Genomic DNA, 19,773 nt, shown 5'->3' on the forward strand with positions numbered 1-19,773 from the left:
AGCCCGTGAGCTTTTTTTGAGCCTTTGTTCATTGCTGTGTGTCCCATCTCTCTGTGCTAAGGAGTGCCTCTGATTACAGCTGGAGGCCATCCCAGAGTCTCTGAAGAATATGCTGCTTGTAATGGACACGGCTGGGATATTCCACAGTGCAGACTCACGGACAGGATACTCTGATCTTTGGGAGATCACCTGGGAGCGCATTGACTGCTTCTTACCTAGGCTGCGAGATGAGCTCTTCAAACAAACAGTCATCCAAGGTACAAGGGAATGAGAAATGTTAAAAAAACAGGTCTGGGTCTCCTGATTGCACCTTGCTGTACCCAGCTGCCATAGTGCCTGGATGTTACTGATGATACATTCAGGAGGATATGAGAGCTTGGCATCAAGAGGAAAAACTGAGGGTGGGCAAAAAGAGAGTAAAGTGGTGTAGTGTCTCACTGTTTGTTTGTTTTTCTAGATCCTGTCCCCAGCGTATCAATGGAGCAGCATCCTCAGAAGTCAATAGCATCTGCCCTGCCCCCTTCTCCTGTGGGGGATGTGAGACCAGCCACCCACCCAGCACCATCAGAGAAGCCCTCTGAACTAAGTGCTAGTGGTAAGTCCCCATTTTCTTCTTTCTGGAAGCATCTTCCCAGAATGTGAAAAGCATAGATCCACTTTCCTTTGCTTTGACCAACTGTTCTGTGTTGTGGAACACGTTTTGCTTCCAGATGGTTTGGTTATGGTCTTTGTGCTGAGATTACTGCGGATAGGGGCTAAGGCAGAATGCTGTGATTGACACCTGCTCCTCAAAGCCCCTTATGAAGGCATGTGGGAATGGAAAGTCTGGGGGGATAAAAAAGAGTTTGAAAAGGTCCCTGAAGCTGATCCTTAGTCTAGATTAACTTAAGGCTGAAGTTGACTTTGCCCGGGCCTATATAAAGATGTATTTTTATCTCTTCTTTCTTCCAGAGTCTGAGAGAGCTTCTGCACCTGCATCCCCCACCGTCAGCAACTCTTCCTCTCCTTCTTTCACAGCATCAGCGCCAACAAAGACAAGCACCGTTACAGACATACCTCCTACAACAGCACAGCCACCGCTTATTCTGCAGCCTCTTGCCTCTCCCCTGCAGGTTGGGGTGCCACCTATGACTCTGCCAATCATCCTCAACCCAGCTCTAATTGAAGCCACCTCTCCTGTTCCCCTCTTGGCTGCTCCACGGCCCACTGACCCCATGACAACCTCTGAAGTCAATTAGCTCAAAGGTATCTGAGAACTGTCTGCTGAGGAGGCTCTGGCAGAGGATGCTGGCCAAATGTTCTCTGATAGCGAGCGTGTTTATTTTAGAAGATGATGTTAATCTGCACAGAAGGGCAGCTGCAGCACATCACATTTGTTCCTTTCTAGCGGCAACTGCCTAGAAATTCCTGACTGCTGCCTTCTTGGTATCCAGTTCCACTGACCAGTCTCCTTCCTGCCTTCACTATCTCAGGGACCAGGCAACACCTACACCCAGCAGCCTGGGACCAAGCTGCCACTGTGTCATCTGGTGAAAAGGGAAAACGCCTTGATTTAACACCAGAGAGGGGCAACAGTATAGGACTGCCTCTCAGATTGTTCAGTTCGATCCCTGGACAATTCCACAGCTGTTCCCTAGCTTTTCTGCCCCTGCTTCTGGCCACACTGCTTTATTTGGGCTGTGGGTATGCCTGGGCTCAGCAGGTTGAAAATCTTGTCTAGAGGATTGCTCACAGTGTAGTTTCCAGCTTGCTATGCAGGGCTTCTTGTATGCTGTAGCCACATGCTTTTCTTCTGCAACACAGATTGCAATAATTCCCTGACCAGTTAGGGAGCAGGGAAGCCTGGCAGGCACAGTGCTGCTTTCCTCCTCTCCTCCTATGTAAAGGCCGTCTGGACAGAGCAAATTCAGGAGGTTCTGCCTAGTTAATCGGATAAGGAGGAAATGAAGAGCCCTGTAATGTCAGAGCAGAGCACCATGGCCATCTATCTAGCAGCACTTGGGGAGCTGCTCCCCTTGGGTTGCACAGCGGTGCTGCATTGTCCACCACTTGTTTTGTTGGCCCAGGGTTGTCCCCTCCTCTTCAGCTAGAGAAGATGCTGGGATCAGTGGCTCCTGCCGGCAGATGCCCAGCGAGTCTGCTGTGCTGAGGAGCAGCTTTCTTTTGGAAGCTTCTGCAAAGATTGCACCCTTATGCATCTTGTGGTTGTTGGGAGCCCACCTCCTTTTCCACCTGGGTTCTCCTGCAGCTGATAATTGTCATTCCTGTGCTTCTGTCTTGCAGAAAGGATGTCGTGCTCTTCCATCCCTTCATGTCCAGAGCAGAGCTGGCTGCCTGGCAAGCACTGCATCTCAGTTCTTCCTCCTCTCTGCATTAGTTGGCTAAATTCTCAGTAATACCAATCTCAGAAATCCCACTGGTGACTGGGAGGGACACAGGCGTCAACTCCAACCCAGTGTATGCTGTACTGAGAGAAACCCGAGGTTGGGGTGGGAGTACAGCCAGTGTACATATGGGGTAAATGGCTTACAAATCCAATGGACTTTTTACAGTGTAATAAATACATCCTGTAAATGAGTGCTGTAGTGTTGCAAACCTTTTCTGTTGTAATTTGGTGGCCCAGAACTTTGAGAAGAGTAGAGCTGAATTATCAAGGGTACTGGGAGATCCTGGACTCCCTGGGATCCCTTGCATGGATGTGGGCAGCCACGGATACTTCCCTTGTGGTGCTTTCTGCTTTGTGCTGTAGCAAGATCCACACGGTGCCTTTAGAGCTGTGCAAGGCATCAGCGCCTTCTGTTCTCAGAGGATTCCAGAAGACTCTTACAGGCCTGATAACAAGTTTTAAGAAGTTGGAATTTGTTTAAATCTCATGGGCTAAATATTGCGTAATGGAAGTGTGACGAGCAAGATAGGAAAGTCCCGTTCATAAATGCTGGTTCTTTTCCCCCTTCCACCATTTCTGAGATATTTTCATTCATTTCACCTTCTTCACCCTCCTCTGCTTCCAAAACCACGGTCCTTCCTGCCTTCAGATATTTTCCTTCATGTGTTTGAATTTTTGCACAGCCTGCCCATGGTGCTTCTATAACCTCTCTGTCCTGTACTTCCAAGCCTTGACTTCTATTTACAGCTCTGTTTTTCTAAGCTGCCCGCTGAAACCTTTCGATGATTAACTCTTTGTAAACCATTACTCAATTCTAAAGTGCCTTTGTGTGAGCACTGCTGCCCTCTGATCCCTGGACGCTTGGCCAGCCCTTGGACTGCTCGTTGTGCTGCGGTGTCGTGGCAGAGCCCAGCGCTTCCTGCTGCCTGAAGGTGGTTGTTTTGGAGACGCTGTGTTTCAGACTGTTTTGCAAACCCGCTTTGCGCTTGGATCACCGCTACATCTCCATTCAGACAATTGCGGCGCAAAGTAAAAGCAGAGGGAAACTGCAGGAAATGGGACTGGAATGTAAAGAATGTGGGATAGAAAGACAAAATTATGCTTTAGACGGTCTTCTCTAAACGGCAGATAGGAATGGACAGAGAAAAACAGATTCATCTCAGTGTTGTTTGGATTGTGTGATAAGGAAGTTTCATGTGTTACAGTAAGAAACCAGCAGAGAAATTGCTTGTGTTAGTGTGAGCTGGAAGGAGGAGTGAGCTGGCAGGTAGTGTGTGCTTCAGACCATTGTACTGACCGGGCCGTATGAACCCTCTGTGACCGAAGCCCCAGGACAGCGTGTGGCCGGGGAGGAGGGGAGGTCCTGGCGCTGGCCCTGGGGTTTGTCCCAGCAAACACTTCTCCAGTCTTGGACTCCTCTCTCATTTTTATGGGTCTGACTCACGGTTGTTCCAGAGGATGCTGGACAGACATCACAGCAGTTGGGGTTTGCTCGCCTCTCGCCGTTCCAATGTACATACACCGAGAACTTCTGCAGCTGAAATGGAGCAGGCATAAATGTCAGCAATCAGCATATGTCAATAGGAGAACTTACTGTGAAGCCTTGTAACGGGAAGAAGCCCTGCTTCAAAGAAACGCTCTGACTGCAGAGCATAAATGTGGCGCTGAAGCCAGCTGCTTCCTGAAAGTGCAGGCCCCGCTGCTCTGCACCACCTGTGTGTGCAGCGCAGCCAGCTGGGCTTTGTGCTGCCCGGCCCATTGTCCACCAACAATCCCGGCCCCGCGGAGCTGCTGGAGGCCGCAGCAGCTGCAGCACTGCCCGGCATCCCCACAGTGGGTGGCATTGTTTTGCTGCCATGCACAGGGTTGGGACGGGCAGCAAAGCAACGGCATGGGGGGGGGGGGGGTTGTGTGGCCTAGAAATGGAGCGGTGTAGGGCTGTAGCCCACTCAAAGCCATGGAGTGACCCCGGACCTTGGAGGAGCTCGGCGTGGATTGCGGGTCAGGTTTTTGAGATCTTGAGGTCGCAGTGTGCAGTGCAGCACCCTGTGCTACATCACCTCTGCTGGAGCCGGGAGGGGGCACAGGTAGGGCACGGCCAGCTGCCCGCTGCTCCTGCACTGGAGCGCGGAGCATGGTCCCCGCCAGGGCCCGCACAGCCGCTGCTTACGGGACGGCTGGCGGCCTGCAGCCACACGGCCTGGCAGCAGGGAGGTGCGTTGGGTCGGGGTGCGAGCAGGAAACGCGGCCGCTGCTCCCACGGCACGACCCGGCTGCACAGCCAGGGCCCGCTGAGCTGCTTATTCTGTGCGCGAGTCCAGCCGATAGAGAAACGGGAACTTTGCCGTGCAGTCGGGCTGGGCTGCCAGCCGCGGGCGGGGCGGTATCGGTTCGGTACCGGGGCTGCGGGCAGCATCGCTCTGTGCGGTCGGGCTCCGCTCCGTGCCCCGCCGCTCCGGGGCCGGCGGCGCTGCCGCCACGTGGCGCCCGGGGTCGGGCCGGGCCAGCGTCGCTCCGCGCTGCCCGCCGGGCGGGGCGGGCTCTGCCGCCGAGCGGGACCCCGCGGGGCGGAGCTGGGCCGGCCCGTCCCGGCGCTGCCGACCTCGCTCTTCCCGCCCCGCTCCCGCCGTACCCGGCCCCGGCCCCGCGCCGGGCGCTGCCCATGGGGAGCGCGGCCCGTCGGCGGCCCGGCACCGCGACACCCCGCCATGCCCGCCTGGGCCATCCTGCCCGTCATGCTGCCCGCCTTCACCATCACCGGCATGTGGATCGTGTGAGTACCCACGGCCGTGCCCGTCCGCGGCTCCGGTTCGGGGACCCGGCCCGGCTGGCTGCTCGTGGCAGGAGGACACGCGGGTTTCGTGTCTCGGTGCGGGGCTCGGGCTGTCACCGCTGCCGGCCCGTCTGCTCCCACCCGGCCCGGGCTGCCGGTCGTCACCCCCATGTCCTGGCTCAGCGCTGCGGACGGGGGCTTTCCCCAGGTGGGGGCTGCCCCGCTTCTGTCCCACTGCTCTGTGTTACGTGGCACCCAGGACGACACGGGGCTCCTCTCACCTGTGCCCTCTAACCTGACCCATCTGCACACCGGCTGCAGTGGTGCGGGCTGGGCCGACCCGTGCCCGAGGTGGGACACCGTGACCAGCGAGGTGCCAGACGCGGGCGGTGCCGGGGGGCTCCCCCTGCTCACACCTCCCCTCGCACCGCCGCGGGGCTGGCTGCACTATGAGCCCACCTCGTCCCACCTGCTGCTACCGCTTCCTTGTGCTGCACCCACGTTTATCCAGCACTGCGGTGAGGAGCTGAGCGGGGCCGATCTAATGCACGTGCAGCCCTGCACTGGGCTGCTCCTCCTGAATGCCCCCAGCCCCTGGCAGCGGGCAGTGGGGAGGGGACAGGCTGAGCGCTGCTGGGGCATGGAGCAGCCAGGGGAGCAGCTGCAGCACTGCAGGACCCCAGCAGAAAGCAGGGACGGGGCGCTGACGGAGCCTGGCCCAGCAGGGAGCTGTGGCACAGAGCTGGGCTCAGCCTCTTACAGGGGCACGGTTCCTGCTCGGGACGGGCACGGGAAGGCAGTGCGATGCGGGCAGGACGGTGCACTGTGCCCCACAGGCAGCCCCAAACTATTGCCCAGGCTCATAGCAGTGATTCCGCTCTTGTCTCCCCCAGGTACGCCATGGCACTGTCCAACAACCACATCTGCCCTGTGCACAACTGGTAAGGCTGGGGGTGGTCAGGCCCCAGTAACACGGGGGGGACCCGGGTCCCCTCCAGACATCACCTGCTCTGCCCATGGGGGTTCAGCGTGGGGCCACACAGGGACGTGCCTCTTGCAAGGCTGAGCACTGCGCTGTGGAGCCTTGAGTGTGCAGCCCTGCTTGGCTGCCCTGTGTGTGGGGACAAAAAGGGTGAAACGAGTGTCCGGGTTGTTGCAGGGCCGTGTGTCTCCTTGGGGAAGGCTGAGCCCTGCTTGATAGAGGCCAAGCTGGTGGTGCGGGCTGGGCTGCAGGGGGCACCCGGCTGGGGATGGGCGCTGGGAAGGGAGCTGTCAGCTCGCTGTGCCACCCCAAACGTGCCCAGAAAACCCGGGTTAATTCTCACCAGAGGGTTGGAAGGAGGGAAAAGAAAAACAACTGCTGCCGTTTCCTGTCTGATGGCTTACTCTGCCTTGGGAAGAATGTGTTTGTCTCTGTGGCATAAACAGACGTTAATGATGAATAATGCTTCCGAACTTCGGGCTGCTTGCCTTAAAGAAAAAAAAAGAGAAGCTCCCAAAGCAAAGAGCAGCACGAGGGCAGGCCTTGAGGCTCCACGCCTCACTCGGGCTTGCGGTTGGAAAACAAAGCCACCAGTAAATGAGGAGACAGAAAACACACAGCGGGACGGGCCCAGCCCTTCCCAAACCTCCATCCTGTTTAACCGTGCGCTGGCTGAGCCGCTTTGGCTGCAGGCGGGCGCTGTGGGTTCTGTGGCTGTGTGATGGGGCATTGGGGTGACCCCGATGGGGATCCTCTTCTGGGGCCCCCAGCTCCCCAGCACATCCATTGCTCCCTGCAGGAACTACAACCAGTCGTGTGGCCTGGACAGCCCCGGCTCCTGCTGCACACTGGATCACATCCCGCTGGTCAGGTGAGGGGCAGTGGGGGCACGGGGAATGCTGGGTGCTCGGGGTCATCCTTGAGCAGACCCCGGGGGACCCCGCAGCCTGGTAACACCTGCTGAGGGCTGCCCTGCCTTGTACCCACAGCAAGTGTGGCACCCTGCCTCCTGAGAGCTGCTTCTTCAGCCTCATCTGCAGCCTGGGCTCCTTCATGGGTGAGTGTGTGGCACCGGGCTGGGAGCAGGCGTTGTGTGGTGCCAATCTGTGGGTGCCTGCTGTGGTGCGGAGGGGGGCAGCCGAGCATCAGGGTTTGCTGCCATTGGTGCAGACAGGTGCTCTCCATCCCGCAGTGATCCTGGTGGGGCTGCTGAGGTACGCCCACGTCCTGGAGCGCATTGGGCCATCGCTTCTCAACACCCTGGGGCTGGCTGCAGGCTGGCTCTGTGCTGCTGGGCTCACCATGGTGGGCAACTTCCAGGTAAGGCTGCGGGGTGGGAGTGAGCCAGGCTGGGATGGGGGACATGGAACATGACACTGTGCCCACACTGTGCCCACAGGTGGACCACGCCAAGGTGCTGCACTACATTGGGGCGGGGGTGGCCTTCCCCACCAGCATGCTGTTCGTCTTCCTGCAGTCCGTCCTCACGTACCGTGCAGCCAAGACCCACGGGCACTACTGGACAGGCCACCTGCGCAGCATCCTCACCGCCGTGGCCTTCGTCACACTCATCTTCAGTATCCTTCTCCTGGCCATTTGGGCCCAGGTGAGGCCAGGCTCCAGCCTGATGCCGTGTGGTCTGGGGGTATGGCAGCCTGGCAGGGCTCCAGCCCTGTGCTGGGTGGAGTGGGGAACGAGCTGTTTGTATTAACAGGTATTTTGAGCCCTTGGTAATGCACATCCTGAATTAGCTATAGCAGTGCCCTGACAGAGCTGAGGCTGACCCAAGCGGAGCACAGAAGCACTTTGTGCAGGTGCCCAGCACAGGAAAACCACAGCAGCCTGCAGGCAGGGCACGGCCCTTGGTCCACACTGGGGCTGCAGACTGTGCAGCCCTGTGCAGGGGCAGTGCTGTGATGCAGGGCTGTACAGGGGCTGGGAATGGGTTGGGGAGCAGTGCAGGTGGCAGGGGTTGGAGGGGACTAAGGGGTGGGTTTAGTTTTGAGGTGGTGGGATTGCTGCAGAGGGCGCTGTACTCTGTGTGTACCTGGGATGTGGCCATACTTTCCTTGACCAGCGTGTCCTCGGGCGGTGTGTTCTTCATCCAGGAGAGTTTTGTTCTGCAGCACGTGGCCGCCCTGTGCGAGTGGGTGTTCATCATTGACGTTCTGGTCTTCTATGGCACCTTCACTTTTGAGTTCGGGGCCATCTCTACAGACACCTTTCTGGTGCTGCTGAGAGCCAGCCGGGCCCCCAAGAGCCACAAAGGGGAGGACAGCCTGCCTGGCGCGGAGGGGCTGCCCATGCTCTGAGCTCCGTGCCACGAGCGTCTCCCACCCTAGTGCCTCTGGGTGTGTGTGTGTGTGTGTGTGTGTGTGTGTGTGTGTGCACATGGTGCTCGGTACCTGCCCTCCCACCTGGGGCTGCAGCCCATGTCCCTGCACAGGGGCTGGCCCTGCCTCCTTTCAGCTGCCGGGTGCAATCAGGATCCACTGCCCAGGCTGTGCCCAGTGGCTTCCCTGGGCTGTCTGTGCCCATTCCACGCTCCTTATAAGCCAGCATGGGAGGCCTTGCAGGTCTGCAGCTGCTTGGGGTCTGCCCAGGGTGAGTGAGTCCTTTGTGGCCTCTGCCGTCCCCTGGGCTCGTGGGAGAGCAACGAGTGTGTGTGTGTGGACATAGAGCTATGTATATGTATATATATATATGTGTACATACACATATTATATAGTTTTTCCTGTCCCTCGAGAGGGGTGGTTGCTGCTGCTGTGCGCGTTGATCAGGTTGTGCTTCCCGACCAGCTCACAATCGGCCTAGAACCCACCGGTACGTGTAGTTAAAGAGGATTTTTTATATATAATATATTAAAAAAAAAAAAAAGAATGAAAGTTACCAACAATGCACGAACCACAACCGAACCAACCGCAGCCCCGCAGGCCCCCACGGGCCGGCTGCGCTCCGCCCCGTGTCCCCGTGTCCCTGCGTGCGGGGCGGGCCTGGAAGCCCCGGGAGGCGGAGCCGGGACGGGACTTTCCCGGGGCAGCGGCAGCCGCGAGGGGTCGGGGGTGAGCGGCGGGGCGGACGGGGCGGACGGGAGAAGCTGCGCCGGTCCCGTACTGCGGGGTGGGCAGCGGGGAGATGGGGGGGGTCGGTGCTGGACGGCCGAGCTGCCCCGGGGAAGGTCGCGTGTCTCCCTGCTGAGCGCGGTGGGTGCTGCTGTCGGACGGGGGCCCCGCAGCGCTGCACCAAAGCTGCCTCGGGGGCCGATGCTGCAGCGGACCTGAGGGTAATGCGGGACCAGGAGCGGCTTCTGCGGGCTGTGCGGGCACACGGCAACAGGGCGGACGGGGCTGATCGCTGTGCGGCCGGGGTTTGATCGAACAAACTCGGCTGTTGTGGGAGAACTGCGCTCAGGTGGTTCTGTGCTGGAGGTGGGCAGTGGGCTGAGGGTTTGGTGGCCATAGATGCACATAGCTGCGATGGAACTGAGCCTGGAGCTGTGCAGACAGCACGAGGTTGGGAATTTAGGGCCGTGATTTGTGACTTCAGGCGGCTCCTGGGGAGCAAAATGGCAGAGGAGTGGCCCAGGGTGGGGGCTGCAGCACGGTGTCTGTATGCCAGCGTGGGTCGGAGCACTCCTGCTGTATCCTGTGCTCCTGGAGCACCTTCCCGGGGCTGCTGCACATCCCTGCTGGCAGCCAGACCGACAGACATGGAGCTGTCCTGCCTGCAGGGCCCCAACACAGCAGCTGTCACGGGAGGGAAGAGAACAGCATCTGCACGGGGCAGCAGCAGGCCTGGGCACCTGAGCTGTGGGAAGGCCTGAAGATGTGGGGCAGGAGGGAAGTGGGCTCCCGTGGGGCCATGCAGGGGGAGATTGGGGCCTCTGATGGCTGGGGCTGCTCAGTGCAGAAGGCAGCCCCCTGCCTGAGAGCCGGGCTGAGCTGTGTGGCTTCCAGGAACAAGGAAATGAAGCTGCCCCTGACCCTGCTTACGAGCCAGGTGTTCCAGCTTCTCCTGACACATGGGCGCAGGAAAGGGAAACCTCTGGAGTGAGTCGTGGGCTGGACAGAGGAAAGGGCTGCCCTGTGTTGCACCTTGTTGTGCTGTGTGCTGCAACGAGGGCAGTGCTGAGCAATCTGTGAAAGCCCCTCAGGAAGGGACAGAGAAAGGAGAACTGCTGCATGTGAAGGGCACAGCGGGCCCTTCCCATGGGCCCATTGGGCGTGATGCTGCAGTGCAGGGATACTCTTCTCCTCATTCATCTCTGTGACATCCGTGCCAACAGCTCTGGGGGCTGAGGGTGCAGGGGCAGGATCCCAAGCAGGTGTGGAGCTCCCCACCGGTGCAGGGCCAAGAACGTGCTGTGCTCTCGGGCTCTGGGAGCGGCCCAAGGAATGTCCCCCGGCCCCACACCTGGGCTAAGACACTGCCCGAGCTGCACCTCTGGGCTGGGACACAGGGCAGCCCCTGGAGGCCCAGGGGGCCGGAGAATCTCCTGGAAGAAGCGCTTTGCAGCTTCCGAAGAATATGAGTCACGCACGAGCTGAACAATCCCCTTCCTTCCCCCCGTCTCCCACACACCCAAAATCCCCTTGAGCGGGACCTGCGGCAGCCACTGATTCAGAAAATCGTGGTATGAGGGCACGGCGGACTCAGATCGTTCTTTTTCCTTCCTTGCTCAGTGAGGAGAAGGGATGCGGAGGAAGCGAGTTCACCCCGCGCTGCCCTGACCGTGCCCTCTGCCCGATCTCCGCGGCGATTCCCTGCGGCAAACCCTGACCCGGCGGTGCCCGCGGCGATGCTGGGGCTGGACGGGCTGCTGCGGCCGGCCGCCTCCGGCACGGTAAGCCGGGCTGCGGGTGCGGGGTGGGCCCTGGGAGAGCGGGGAGGAGGGATGGGGAGGCGGCTGGCAGACGGCGGCCGCGGCCCCTCGAAGGGGAGGGAGGTGGCGGGGCCGCCCTTACGCGGGACCCGTCGCGTCCGGGGGAGCCGCTCCGTGCCGTGCCCGGGACGCGCCGCGGGGCAGCGCCGTGAGCCGAGGATGGAGCGTCCCTGCGGGCGCGGGGCCGAGCCCCGGAGGCGCCGTCGGGATTTCCAGCCCTCCCGGGGCTGCCCCCGCGGGGCCCCGCCGCTGAGTGATTGCGATCCTCCCGCTCAGCGCCCAAAACTCCCCGGGTGTTTCGGGAGGGCTGGAAGCGACTCGCCCCGCGCCCGAACAGCCCCGCTTCGCCCCCGCCCCGCTCCGCCCTCCGGCCGCCGGTGGCCGCGGGGCCGTGCCGAGCCGGCGGGGCGGGGCGGGGCGGTGACGCGCGGGGCCGTCATTTCCCGGCTCCGCGGGGTTTCTAGGGACTTTCCGGAGCGCTCTGCCTTCCTGCCGCCGCCGGCCCCGCTCCGCGCCCGCCGTTCCCGCAGGCCGGCGGCCGGCCCCGCAGCGACATGGACGAGCACTTCCAGCCCGTGAGTGCGGCCGGGGGGTCCCGCGGGGCGCCGTCTGTCCGCTCGTGTGCACGCGTGCCGTCCTGTCTGTCCGCCTGTCCGTCCTAATGCTCGGGCTGGGCTCGGCGGACCCCGGGTGGGCGTGAGATGGGCGCTCTGTGTCTGATCCCCCTCGTCCCTGGGAAGTGGGGAGCTACGTGCGGTCTGCTTTCGGCCGGGGGGGTCCAGCCCTGCAGCTCACGCTGCCCTTCCTTCCCAGTGCCTGGATGGAATTGACTACGACGACTTCAGCTTTGGCTCCCACATGGTGGAGCAGAAGGAGCCCCTGATGGAGACAGGTAAGCGCTGTGTCCCCTTGGGTGGCTCGCAGCAGCCCCGTGTTCCCCTGTCCCTGGTGTGGGCTGGCTGGGAGCCCAGCCCTACGCTCCAGAGCAGGGCTGTGCCACCTGGCCCCGCTGTGCCCCATCTGCTGGGGTTCATCAGCGCCTCTTCTCTTGGTCCTCCAGCAGTCGGCCCCTACCTGGTCATCATCGAGCAGCCGAAGCAGGTGAGGGTGGCACTGGGGCGAGAGCAGGCGGAGCTGTCACTGCTGCAGGGCAGGTTCCCATTGCTGCCGTCATGCTGAGCTCTGCTTTGCTTTCCTCAGCGGGGCTTCCGATTTCGGTACGGCTGCGAGGGCCCTTCACACGGGGGGCTGCCAGGAGCCTCCAGCGAGAAGGGGCACAAGACCTATCCCACTGTCAAGGTGAGCACTGCACCGCTTGGCAGTGCACCCAGGGGCCGGGACGATGCTCGGAGGAGGGAGGATGTGAGCCAGGCTCTGAGGAGCCCCAGGTCCGGCTTTGTGCCTCAGCTCCTTCATCCCTGCAGATCTGCAACTACGAGGGGATGGCGCGCATCGAGGTGGACCTGGTGACACACAGCGACCCTCCGCGTGTGCACGCACACAGCCTGGTGGGCAAGCAGTGCAACGAGGCCGGCAACTGCATCGCCGTGGTGGGGCCCAAAGACATGACGGCACAGTGCGTGTGGGGTGTGCGCTGAGACCTGCGGGAGTGGGGCGGGAGCTGTGTGTGCTCTGTTGCTGCGCACAGAGTTCCCTGTAGGTCACATAAATGCAACCCCTGTGCTGGCCCAGTCTGGTTCCATTTACATCCCCTCCAGCCCTGCAGGTCCACACTGTGGCTGTTGGGATCCTCTCCTGGGCTCCTCTCTCACCCGTGGCCCTGCTCCACCACCCCCCGTGCCACACCACTGCCTGCTGCTTGGCTCTGTGCTGACTGTGGGCTCTCCTGGGCAGGTTCAGCAACCTGGGCGTGCTCCATGTCACCAAGAAGAACATGATGGAGATCATGAAGGAGAAGCTGAAGAAGCAGAAGACACGCAACACAAACGGGATGCTGACAGGTGAGAGCTAAGTGGGTTGGGGAAGTGGGATCATGTGGTGTGGGGGAGCTGCTGGGCCGGGCACAGAGTGTCTGACAGTGTTACCCTGCAGAAGCTGAGCTGCGTGAGATTGAGCTGGAGGCCAAGGAGCTGAAGAAGGTCATGGACCTGAGCATCGTGCGGCTGCGCTTCACCGCTTACCTCCGTGACAGCAGTGGGAACTTCAGTCTGGCGCTGCAGCCCGTCATCTCTGACCCCATCCATGACAGCAGTGAGCACGGGGCTACTGTGGTGGGGACATGGGGGAGGCCTCCCTGCATGGGGCCATGGTGCTCTGGGTGTGCTGCTCCCAGCTGGGTGTTTACTGAGTGTGTGAGTGGGTGGGTGGCTCCATTTCAGCCCCCCTGGGCTTCTAGTGCTCCACGGGGCTCCCAACACCTCTTGGTCCCACAGAGTCCCCTGGCGCTTCCAACCTGAAGATCTCACGGATGGACAAGACTGCGGGCTCAGTGCGGGGTGGGGACGAGGTCTACCTGCTGTGTGACAAGGTGCAGAAAGGTAAAGGGCTGCAGCTATCGAGACAGGATGCAGCCAAGCAGACACGAGCCCCGTGGCCGCAGATGGCTGTGTCCCTGCAGCCAGGCAGCAGGGCAGGTGGTGCCTTGAGTCCCTTTCCTCCCCAGATGACATTGAGGTGCGGTTCTATGAGGATGACGAGAACGGCTGGCAGGCCTTTGGGGACTTCTCCCCCACGGACGTGCATAAGCAGGTGCAGGGGGATGGCGCCAGTGGGTGCCTGTGGGCTGGGCAGGCCCATCTCAGGTTGCAGGCCAGAGCAGGGCCCAGCGCTGTCCTCTTGTCTGCAGTACGCCATCGTCTTCCGCACACCCCCCTACCACAAGCCCAAAATTGACCGTCCTGTCACCGTGTTCCTGCAACTGAAGAGGAAGCGCGGTGGAGACGTCAGCGACTCCAAGCAGTTCACCTATTACCCTGTGGTGGAGGGTGAGTGCTGTAGGATGGGGCTCCCGACCCTATGGCTGGGCTGCTCCCCTGCCCCTCACCCCCTTCCTCGTCTCTTCCTGCAGATAAGGAGGAGGTGGAGAGAAAGCGCAAGAAGGTGCTGCCTCAGTTTCCCCAGCACTTCGGCGGGGGCTCACACATGGGGGGTGCCGGCGGTGCTGGGGGCTTTGGGGCAGGAGGAGGTGAGTGCCACAGCCCCACACCCTGTGCTGCCAGCCCGGCCTGACCCAACCCTGACCTGGCCTTTGCTCCACAGGCGGTAACCTCAGCTTCCCTTACTCGTCTGGGCTGGGCTACAACAACCTCTACTCCTCCGGCCCGCACCCTGTTGGAGGGGGGTACCAGGGCGGTGTGCAAATGAAGGCCCCCAGTGAGAGTGAAGATGGAGATGGCAGACAGGTGCCTACAGAAAGCACCTACTGCAGGGAGCTGCAGCGGCACGGTATGGGGGCCCGGGCTGGAGGCTGCACCTGGGGGGGGCTGGGGGACCCAGAGCCCTCTGGGGCTGATGTCCTGCCTTGCCCTGCAGCCCACCTGTGCCACCTGTGGCTGCTGGCACGGCGCAATGCCCATGCCCTGCTGGACTACTCGGTGACTGCTGACCCCCGCATGCTGCTGGCCGTGCAGAGGCACCTGGCAGCCTCACAGGATGAGAACGGGGACACGTGAGTGCTTGGGGCTGGGGGCAGCTGAGGAGAGACTTGGGGCCGTGGAGCTGGTGTGAGGGCAGTCTTCTTCTGCAGGCCCTTACACCTCGCCATCATCCATGAACAGACGGCTGTGATCAAACAGCTAATTGAGGTGGTGGTCAGCATCCCTAGCCAGCAGATCATTAACATCACCAACAACCTGCAGCAGGTACTGGGTTCCTGGGCAGCACTGTCACAGAAAAGGGCCGGGGTGGGGTTGCCTCTCTGAGCCTTGTTCCTGTGTCCAGACATGGGGCTGCGGCTACCCCATCACAGTGCCATACACGAGGGGTTGGGGGACAGGCCCGTTGCTGTGATGGTGCTTCTGTCCCACAGACGCCACTGCACCTGGCGGTCATCACCAAGCAGCCCCAGGTGGTGCAGCTCCTGCTGCAGGCCCACGCCAACCCTACATTGCTGGACCGCTATGGCAACTCCCTGCTGCACCTGGCACTGCAGACGGGTGATGAGGAGATGCTGCGGACGCTGCTGGCCCACCTGGGATCGGCCACTCCCTACCTGCTGTGCCTGCCCAACTTCCACGGTGAGTGAGCTGGGGAGGGAGGGGACCATGCTGGAGAAAGGTCCTGGTGCCACAGGAGGGTGCTGAGTCGGTGCCACTGCCACAGGTCTCCTGCCCGTACACCTGGCTGTGAAGGCAAAGAGCCCAGCCTGCCTGGACCTGCTGGTCAGGAAGGGTGCGGATGTGAACGCTGTGGAGAGGCAGGGTGGCAGGACCCCGCTGCACCTGGCCGTGGAGATGGAGAACCTCAACATGGCCACACACCTGGTCAAGAAGGTAGGTAGGGGCTGGTTCTTCACCGTGGGGTGGGTGTGGAGGTGGAGGCAGGGCCCCCTTCTCATGGCCTCACACTTTTTTCCATAGCTGGGAGCAAATGTCAACAGCCGGACCTTTGCTGGGAACACCCCCCTGCACCTGGCTGCTGGCCTGGGCTCCCCAACCCTCACCAAACTGCTGCTGAAAGCAGGTAAGGTGCAGCCCTGCCCCGCTGCTGGGTGCCACGAGCAGCCCCTGCCCTCGGGGCTCAGCCCAGACCTTGTGACAGGGGCAGATGTGCAGCGTGAGAACGATGAGCCCGTCAGCCCCTCCTCATCAGAGGCCAGCAGCGACACAGATGGTGACGCTGAGGAGCAGGAGCAGGCCATGGAGCTGGATGAGCTGACCCCGAGCCTCCATCCCACCCCTGAGGAGGAGCAAGCGGAGGCAGGGCCCCGGCAGCGCCGCTGCCACACAGCCCTGGACCTGACCCGGAGCCAGAAGGTGTGCAGGGATGCTGCGTGAGCGGGGGCTGTGGGGTGGGATCTCCAGGAGGTGTGGGGGCAAAGCCGAGCCAGGAGCTCTGGCCAGGACTGGCACCAGCCTGGTGCCCCTCCGTGTTGCAGGCCCTGTGGGATGCTGGGGAGCATTGGCTGGAGCTTGGGGTGATGCTCACATCCCTTCATGTGCCCTGCAGGTGCGTGACATCTTGCTGCAGGCCTCCCAGCCACGGCCCGATGCTGAGCTGCCCACTGCCCCCCGGCCAGGTGAGCAGCCCTGCTGCAGGCACGGCAGGGCCAGGATCCCCCCCTCCCACAGCAACAGGGACAGACGGTGTGTGACAAGGGTACGTGTCCCCACAGGGAATGTGCTGTCTCTGGACGGTGATGCGCTGCAGGGGCTGGAGCAGCTGCTGAACCAGGACAGCAGTGGGTCAGACTGGATGGAGCTGGCTAAGAGGCTGGGGCTCTGCAGCCTTGTGGAGACCTACAAGGACACCCCTTCGCCCAGCGTCAGCCTGCTGCGTAGCTATGAGGTTGGTGCCAGGCCCTATCCCTGTGCTATCTCGCGTGTGTCCCCTGCTCACTATGCTCTCCCTGCAGCTGGCCGGGGGCAGCCTTGGGGGGCTGCTGGAGGCGCTGGATTCCATGGGGCTGCGTGGGGCTGTCAGAATGCTGCGCAAACCTGAGGCGCTGGAGAAGCAGCAGAGCACAGGTGGGGGAATGCAGGATTGGAGGGGGGCACTGACCTCAGCTTTAATGGCTGACGGCCCTGGGCTTGCCTTGCAGAGGTCAAGGAAGACAGCGCCTATGGGAGCGAGTCAGTGGAGGAGGAACAGGCGGCCGCCCTGAAGCCGAGGCCGGCGCCAGAGGGCGAGCTGCCCCACAGCCAGCAGCAGCAGGTGCACTGAGGGGCAGGGGGGGCCGCGCTGCCCCCCGCCCTGCTCCTCCCACACAAGTGCCTTCTGGACTGGGGGCTGCGCTGCAGCCTTGCTGCCCTGCTGCTGAGGGCCCGGCCCCACTCTGCTCTTATTTAACGGTCCCGTGCCTGGTGAATAAAGGGGACGTGGTTTCCATTAGCCTCAGCCCTCTGTGTCTGCCCAGCCCGGAGAGACGCAGGGAGAGCAGCCAACTTGTGGCCTTCAGCATCACCCCAAGTGCCTGCGCTGTCCCCAGTACCGCATCTGGGCTGCTTGGGGGAAAAACCACAGCGCACCAAGAACTGAAGAGCAGGTTTTACTTCAGTAACCGACAGAAGAAGCTGTACAAAGGTTTTTCTCCCCCCGAGCCACCTGGGGCAAGGGTGGATATATATTTTTTTCTTCTTTTTTTTTGCAATAGACTCAAAAGAGCAGAATAAAAAGTTTGACACATTCGCAAAGTGCTGAAACTAGCGAGGTCCCGCGCACCAGGACCAGCAGCAGCCCCAGTGCCAGCCCCATCTCCACATGCCCCCAGCGCTCCTGAGGCCACGCCAGCACCTCTGGCTTCACTCACCCTGTGGGCATGCCTGGGAACTAAGAGAGCCTGCAGCCAAAGAGCAGGCTCCAGCCTCTGCTCCTCCTCCTCTCGTTGGACTGGCACCCCGCTTTGTGTTCTCCAAGGCCCTCGCGATGCTTTGGAGAAGTGGCACTGGCAGGAAAACCCCTCTCTCTCCATCCCCCACCCCGCATCCTCCTCTGCCCAATGCACGCCCACAATTGCAAAGAGCCAGCATGCAGGCAATGCTGCTCAGCCACAAGGCTCTGCAGGAGGGCTACTGGTGCTGGGCGGGGGCTTTCAGCACAGCAGTGATGCTCAGCACACTGCCTGGGGGGGTTCTGTGTCCTCCCTCAAGTCTATGTAAAAACATTCCCCCCCCCAAAGTGCACAGGCTACAGGACATGGCTGAGTTTGGTGCACTGTTCTTTTGTTTTTTTGTTCAAATAGTTCCCCAAAAGCATCAAAATTAGCCCCCCCAAAAAACTCCCTGGCGGTCAGCTCAGTCTGGTACTAAAAAATGCAAAACTGTATCACAAAAACCGTCCAAAAGTTGTAAGAAAGCAAGAGGCGTGGGGGCAGTGGGGAGGGAGCCCTGGGACCCCCCAGCCCTTGGGGTTAGGGCCAGGGATGGCTCCATCCTGCATGGCATAATGGAGCTGGAGGAAAGCAGCCGCCGGCTGCGCTGCTGTTTTATGCCAAAGAAAGTAGCCCAGTCAGGAGGTGTCGGTCCCTGCCCCTCCCCGGGGTGGGGAGCTGGAAGGGAGCCTGCAGCCAAGCGCAGAACAAGGGGAGCAGGAATGAGTCTGTGGGGCAGCTCCGGCCCGCAGCCCCTTGGTCCTGCCCTGCACCTCCCTCCAGCCCAGGGGCTGCCAGACTGCTGCTGGTGGCTGAGTATGGCTGTCCCCACCGCGGCGCGTGCCCCTGGAGAATGGACTCATGCAGGGCCCTGGCAGGTATGTGGCACCCACCCAGCACCCTTGGGCAGGATCAGAGCTGCAGTGCAGGCGGCTGATGCCCCTGGCTTATGATTTCTGGGGGTGGCCGGGGGGCTGGCGGCTGGCACGCTCCGAGATGTTGCGCTTCACCTTGGTGCCGGTGCTGGAGGGCTCAGCGTTCAGCGAGGGGCTGGAGCGGGATTTTTTCAGGCCATCATCCTCACCTCCCGCTGCGTCAAAGAGCGTGGACTCAAACGCCGCCAGGTCCTCAGAGCCAGCCTTCAGCTTGGCCCTTAGCAGCATGGCGTAGGTGCCGTAGCGGGATTTCTGGGGGCAGAGCACAGCAAAGAGAGCGGTGGGGTAGCAGGGCGCTGCCTCTTTAGCCAGCAGCCTGCAGGGTGCTTTTGGGCTCTCCGCCGCAGCCTGAAGGTGCAGTACCTGCTTCCTACCAGAGCACAGCAAGCTGAGGCACAGACCGCCCAGCCCCAGCCCTGGGAGCCCCTTACCCACGCCGGGGAGCTGCGTTCCAAGCAAAGCATTGAAGCAGTGCCAGAAGGATGCAGTGCAATTTGGCCAAAGGGATAGTAGAGGTCTTTGCGACCTCATGGTGGCCTAGAGCCAGCACAGGGGTCAAAGTCTGCCCTGCTCACCTCGAACTCCAGGTACTCTTCCTTCTGCTTCAGCTCCTCGTACTCCTTGCCCTTCACCTTCTTATCCGGCAGTGAGGAGCGGTGCTCCAGCAGCTCTGCTGACATTGTCTTGAACTTGGTCTCATGGCTCTTCACTTGCTCGTCCTGGGGACACGCAACACTCACTGTCAGCACCCCCCTGCCCTGACTCCAGGGCTGGTGTGGTTCTCCCCTCCCAGCTACGGCCAGGAGCTCAGCCACCACTCCCAGCCTTCTAAACACTGAAGGCCAAAGCGCTGGCCCTTTGGGGAGGTCCCCTGCTCTCAGTGGGCTGGCTGCAGTCTTAGAGAGAAATTAATCCCCTTGAAAACTAGGCTGGTTTTGGTTTTTTTTTTCATTTTTTTAAATCCTTTCTGCCCTGTGAATAACTGCAGTGGCACGAGTGAGAGCCAGCTAATCCCCTGCCCGGGCTCCTGTCAAGGTCCCACAGTGACGCAGGTCCCCCCTCAGGTGCAGGTGTGCCTCCATGCCCTGGCACTGCCTCTCACCCTGTACCTCTCCCAGCACAGCCCTTCACTCCCGGCCCACCTGGGACAGCCGGGTGCAGGAGCTGGGGAGCAGCGGGCGGCTGAACTTCTTCTGCGAGCCGATGGCGGCGGGGAAGGGGGGTGCGGAGAACATGGCTGCCACCACGTTGATGCGTGTGATCCACGAGTGCATCTGCTCGGAGTTCCTGGGGAGAAAGGCCAGCTGTGGCACTGCGTGCTCCCCCAG

At 61.1% G+C, this 19,773-nt stretch overlaps 4 protein-coding genes across 11 annotated transcripts in view; 3 read left to right on the plus strand and 1 right to left on the minus strand.

Moving 5' to 3' along the window:
* Positions 1–2,578, plus strand: part of GBF1 (golgi brefeldin A resistant guanine nucleotide exchange factor 1) — a 90,394-nt gene extending 87,816 nt beyond the window's left edge. For 3 of the 5 annotated variants that reach the window (XM_032445432.1, XM_032445431.1, XM_015866763.1), the window contains 3 exons: positions 80–257; positions 458–595; positions 952–2,578. In XM_032445432.1, coding sequence (XP_032301323.1) covers positions 80–257; positions 458–595; positions 952–1,238 — 603 coding nt within the window. In that variant the 3' untranslated portion in view covers positions 1,239–2,578. The remainder of the gene's footprint in view (positions 1–79; positions 258–457; positions 596–951) is intronic. The other 2 variants (XM_015866755.2, XM_015866757.2) reach the window with 1 other exon arrangement.
* A 2,421-nt stretch (positions 2,579–4,999) lies between these two features.
* Positions 5,000–9,015, plus strand: TMEM150A (transmembrane protein 150A). The gene is made up of 7 exons (XM_015866662.2): positions 5,000–5,159; positions 6,053–6,100; positions 6,941–7,012; positions 7,131–7,198; positions 7,334–7,461; positions 7,541–7,718; positions 8,230–9,015. Exons 1-7 carry the CDS (start codon positions 5,095–5,097, stop codon positions 8,451–8,453), a joined length of 783 nt encoding a protein of 260 aa, XP_015722148.1. The 5' UTR covers positions 5,000–5,094; the 3' UTR covers positions 8,454–9,015.
* NFKB2 (nuclear factor kappa B subunit 2) lies at positions 9,015–17,326 on the plus strand. 4 transcript variants are annotated; one of them, XM_015866654.1, is made up of 23 exons: positions 9,015–9,203; positions 10,824–10,984; positions 11,837–11,915; positions 12,084–12,124; positions 12,224–12,322; positions 12,448–12,599; positions 12,878–12,984; positions 13,076–13,234; positions 13,417–13,521; positions 13,647–13,732; positions 13,830–13,968; positions 14,052–14,168; positions 14,243–14,428; positions 14,516–14,651; positions 14,730–14,844; positions 15,012–15,219; positions 15,305–15,474; positions 15,562–15,664; positions 15,743–15,957; positions 16,151–16,220; positions 16,317–16,489; positions 16,557–16,668; positions 16,743–17,326. In XM_015866654.1, the coding sequence occupies exons 2-23, from the start codon at positions 10,940–10,942 to the stop codon at positions 16,862–16,864; spliced, it is 2,739 nt and encodes a 912-aa protein (XP_015722140.1). In that variant the 5' UTR covers positions 9,015–9,203; positions 10,824–10,939; the 3' UTR covers positions 16,865–17,326. The 4 variants fall into 4 exon arrangements, with proteins under 4 accessions (XP_015722140.1, XP_015722137.1, XP_015722138.1 ...); XM_015866651.2 differs by lacking the exon at positions 9,015–9,203 and having other exon boundaries at positions 10,506–10,984; positions 12,087–12,124; XM_015866652.2 differs by lacking the exons at positions 9,015–9,203; positions 10,824–10,984 and adding an exon at positions 11,462–11,598.
* The window catches only part of PSD (pleckstrin and Sec7 domain containing), a 33,848-nt gene continuing 31,251 nt past the window's right edge, over positions 17,177–19,773 (minus strand). Inside the window, 3 exon segments of the mRNA XM_032445433.1 lie at positions 17,177–18,697; positions 19,021–19,164; positions 19,588–19,732. Coding sequence (XP_032301324.1) covers positions 18,458–18,697; positions 19,021–19,164; positions 19,588–19,732 — 529 coding nt within the window. The 3' untranslated portion in view covers positions 17,177–18,457.

This window comes from Coturnix japonica, chromosome 6 (genome assembly GCF_001577835.2).
Source record: "Coturnix japonica isolate 7356 chromosome 6, Coturnix japonica 2.1, whole genome shotgun sequence".
NCBI classification, from domain to species: domain Eukaryota; kingdom Metazoa; phylum Chordata; class Aves; order Galliformes; family Phasianidae; genus Coturnix; species Coturnix japonica.

What these genes read in the sequence shown, in the direction of transcription:
- TMEM150A (XM_015866662.2), top strand. Translation starts at nt 5,095, where the DNA reads ATGCCCGCCTGGGCCATCCTGCCCGTCATGCTGCCCGCCTTCACCATC. An exon ending in ATCACCGGCATGTGGATCGT is followed by an intron (nt 5,160 to 6,052) that starts GTGAGTACCCAC and finishes TGTCTCCCCCAG; the next exon opens with GTACGCCATGGCACTGTCCA. An exon ending in GATCACATCCCGCTGGTCAG is followed by an intron (nt 7,013 to 7,130) that starts GTGAGGGGCAGT and finishes TTGTACCCACAG; the next exon opens with CAAGTGTGGCACCCTGCCTC.
- NFKB2 (XM_015866654.1), top strand. Translation starts at nt 10,940, where the DNA reads ATGCTGGGGCTGGACGGGCTGCTGCGGCCGGCCGCCTCCGGCACG. An exon ending in CAAACTGCTGCTGAAAGCAG is followed by an intron (nt 15,665 to 15,742) that starts GTAAGGTGCAGC and finishes ACCTTGTGACAG; the next exon opens with GGGCAGATGTGCAGCGTGAG. An exon ending in GCCCACTGCCCCCCGGCCAG is followed by an intron (nt 16,221 to 16,316) that starts GTGAGCAGCCCT and finishes GTGTCCCCACAG; the next exon opens with GGAATGTGCTGTCTCTGGAC.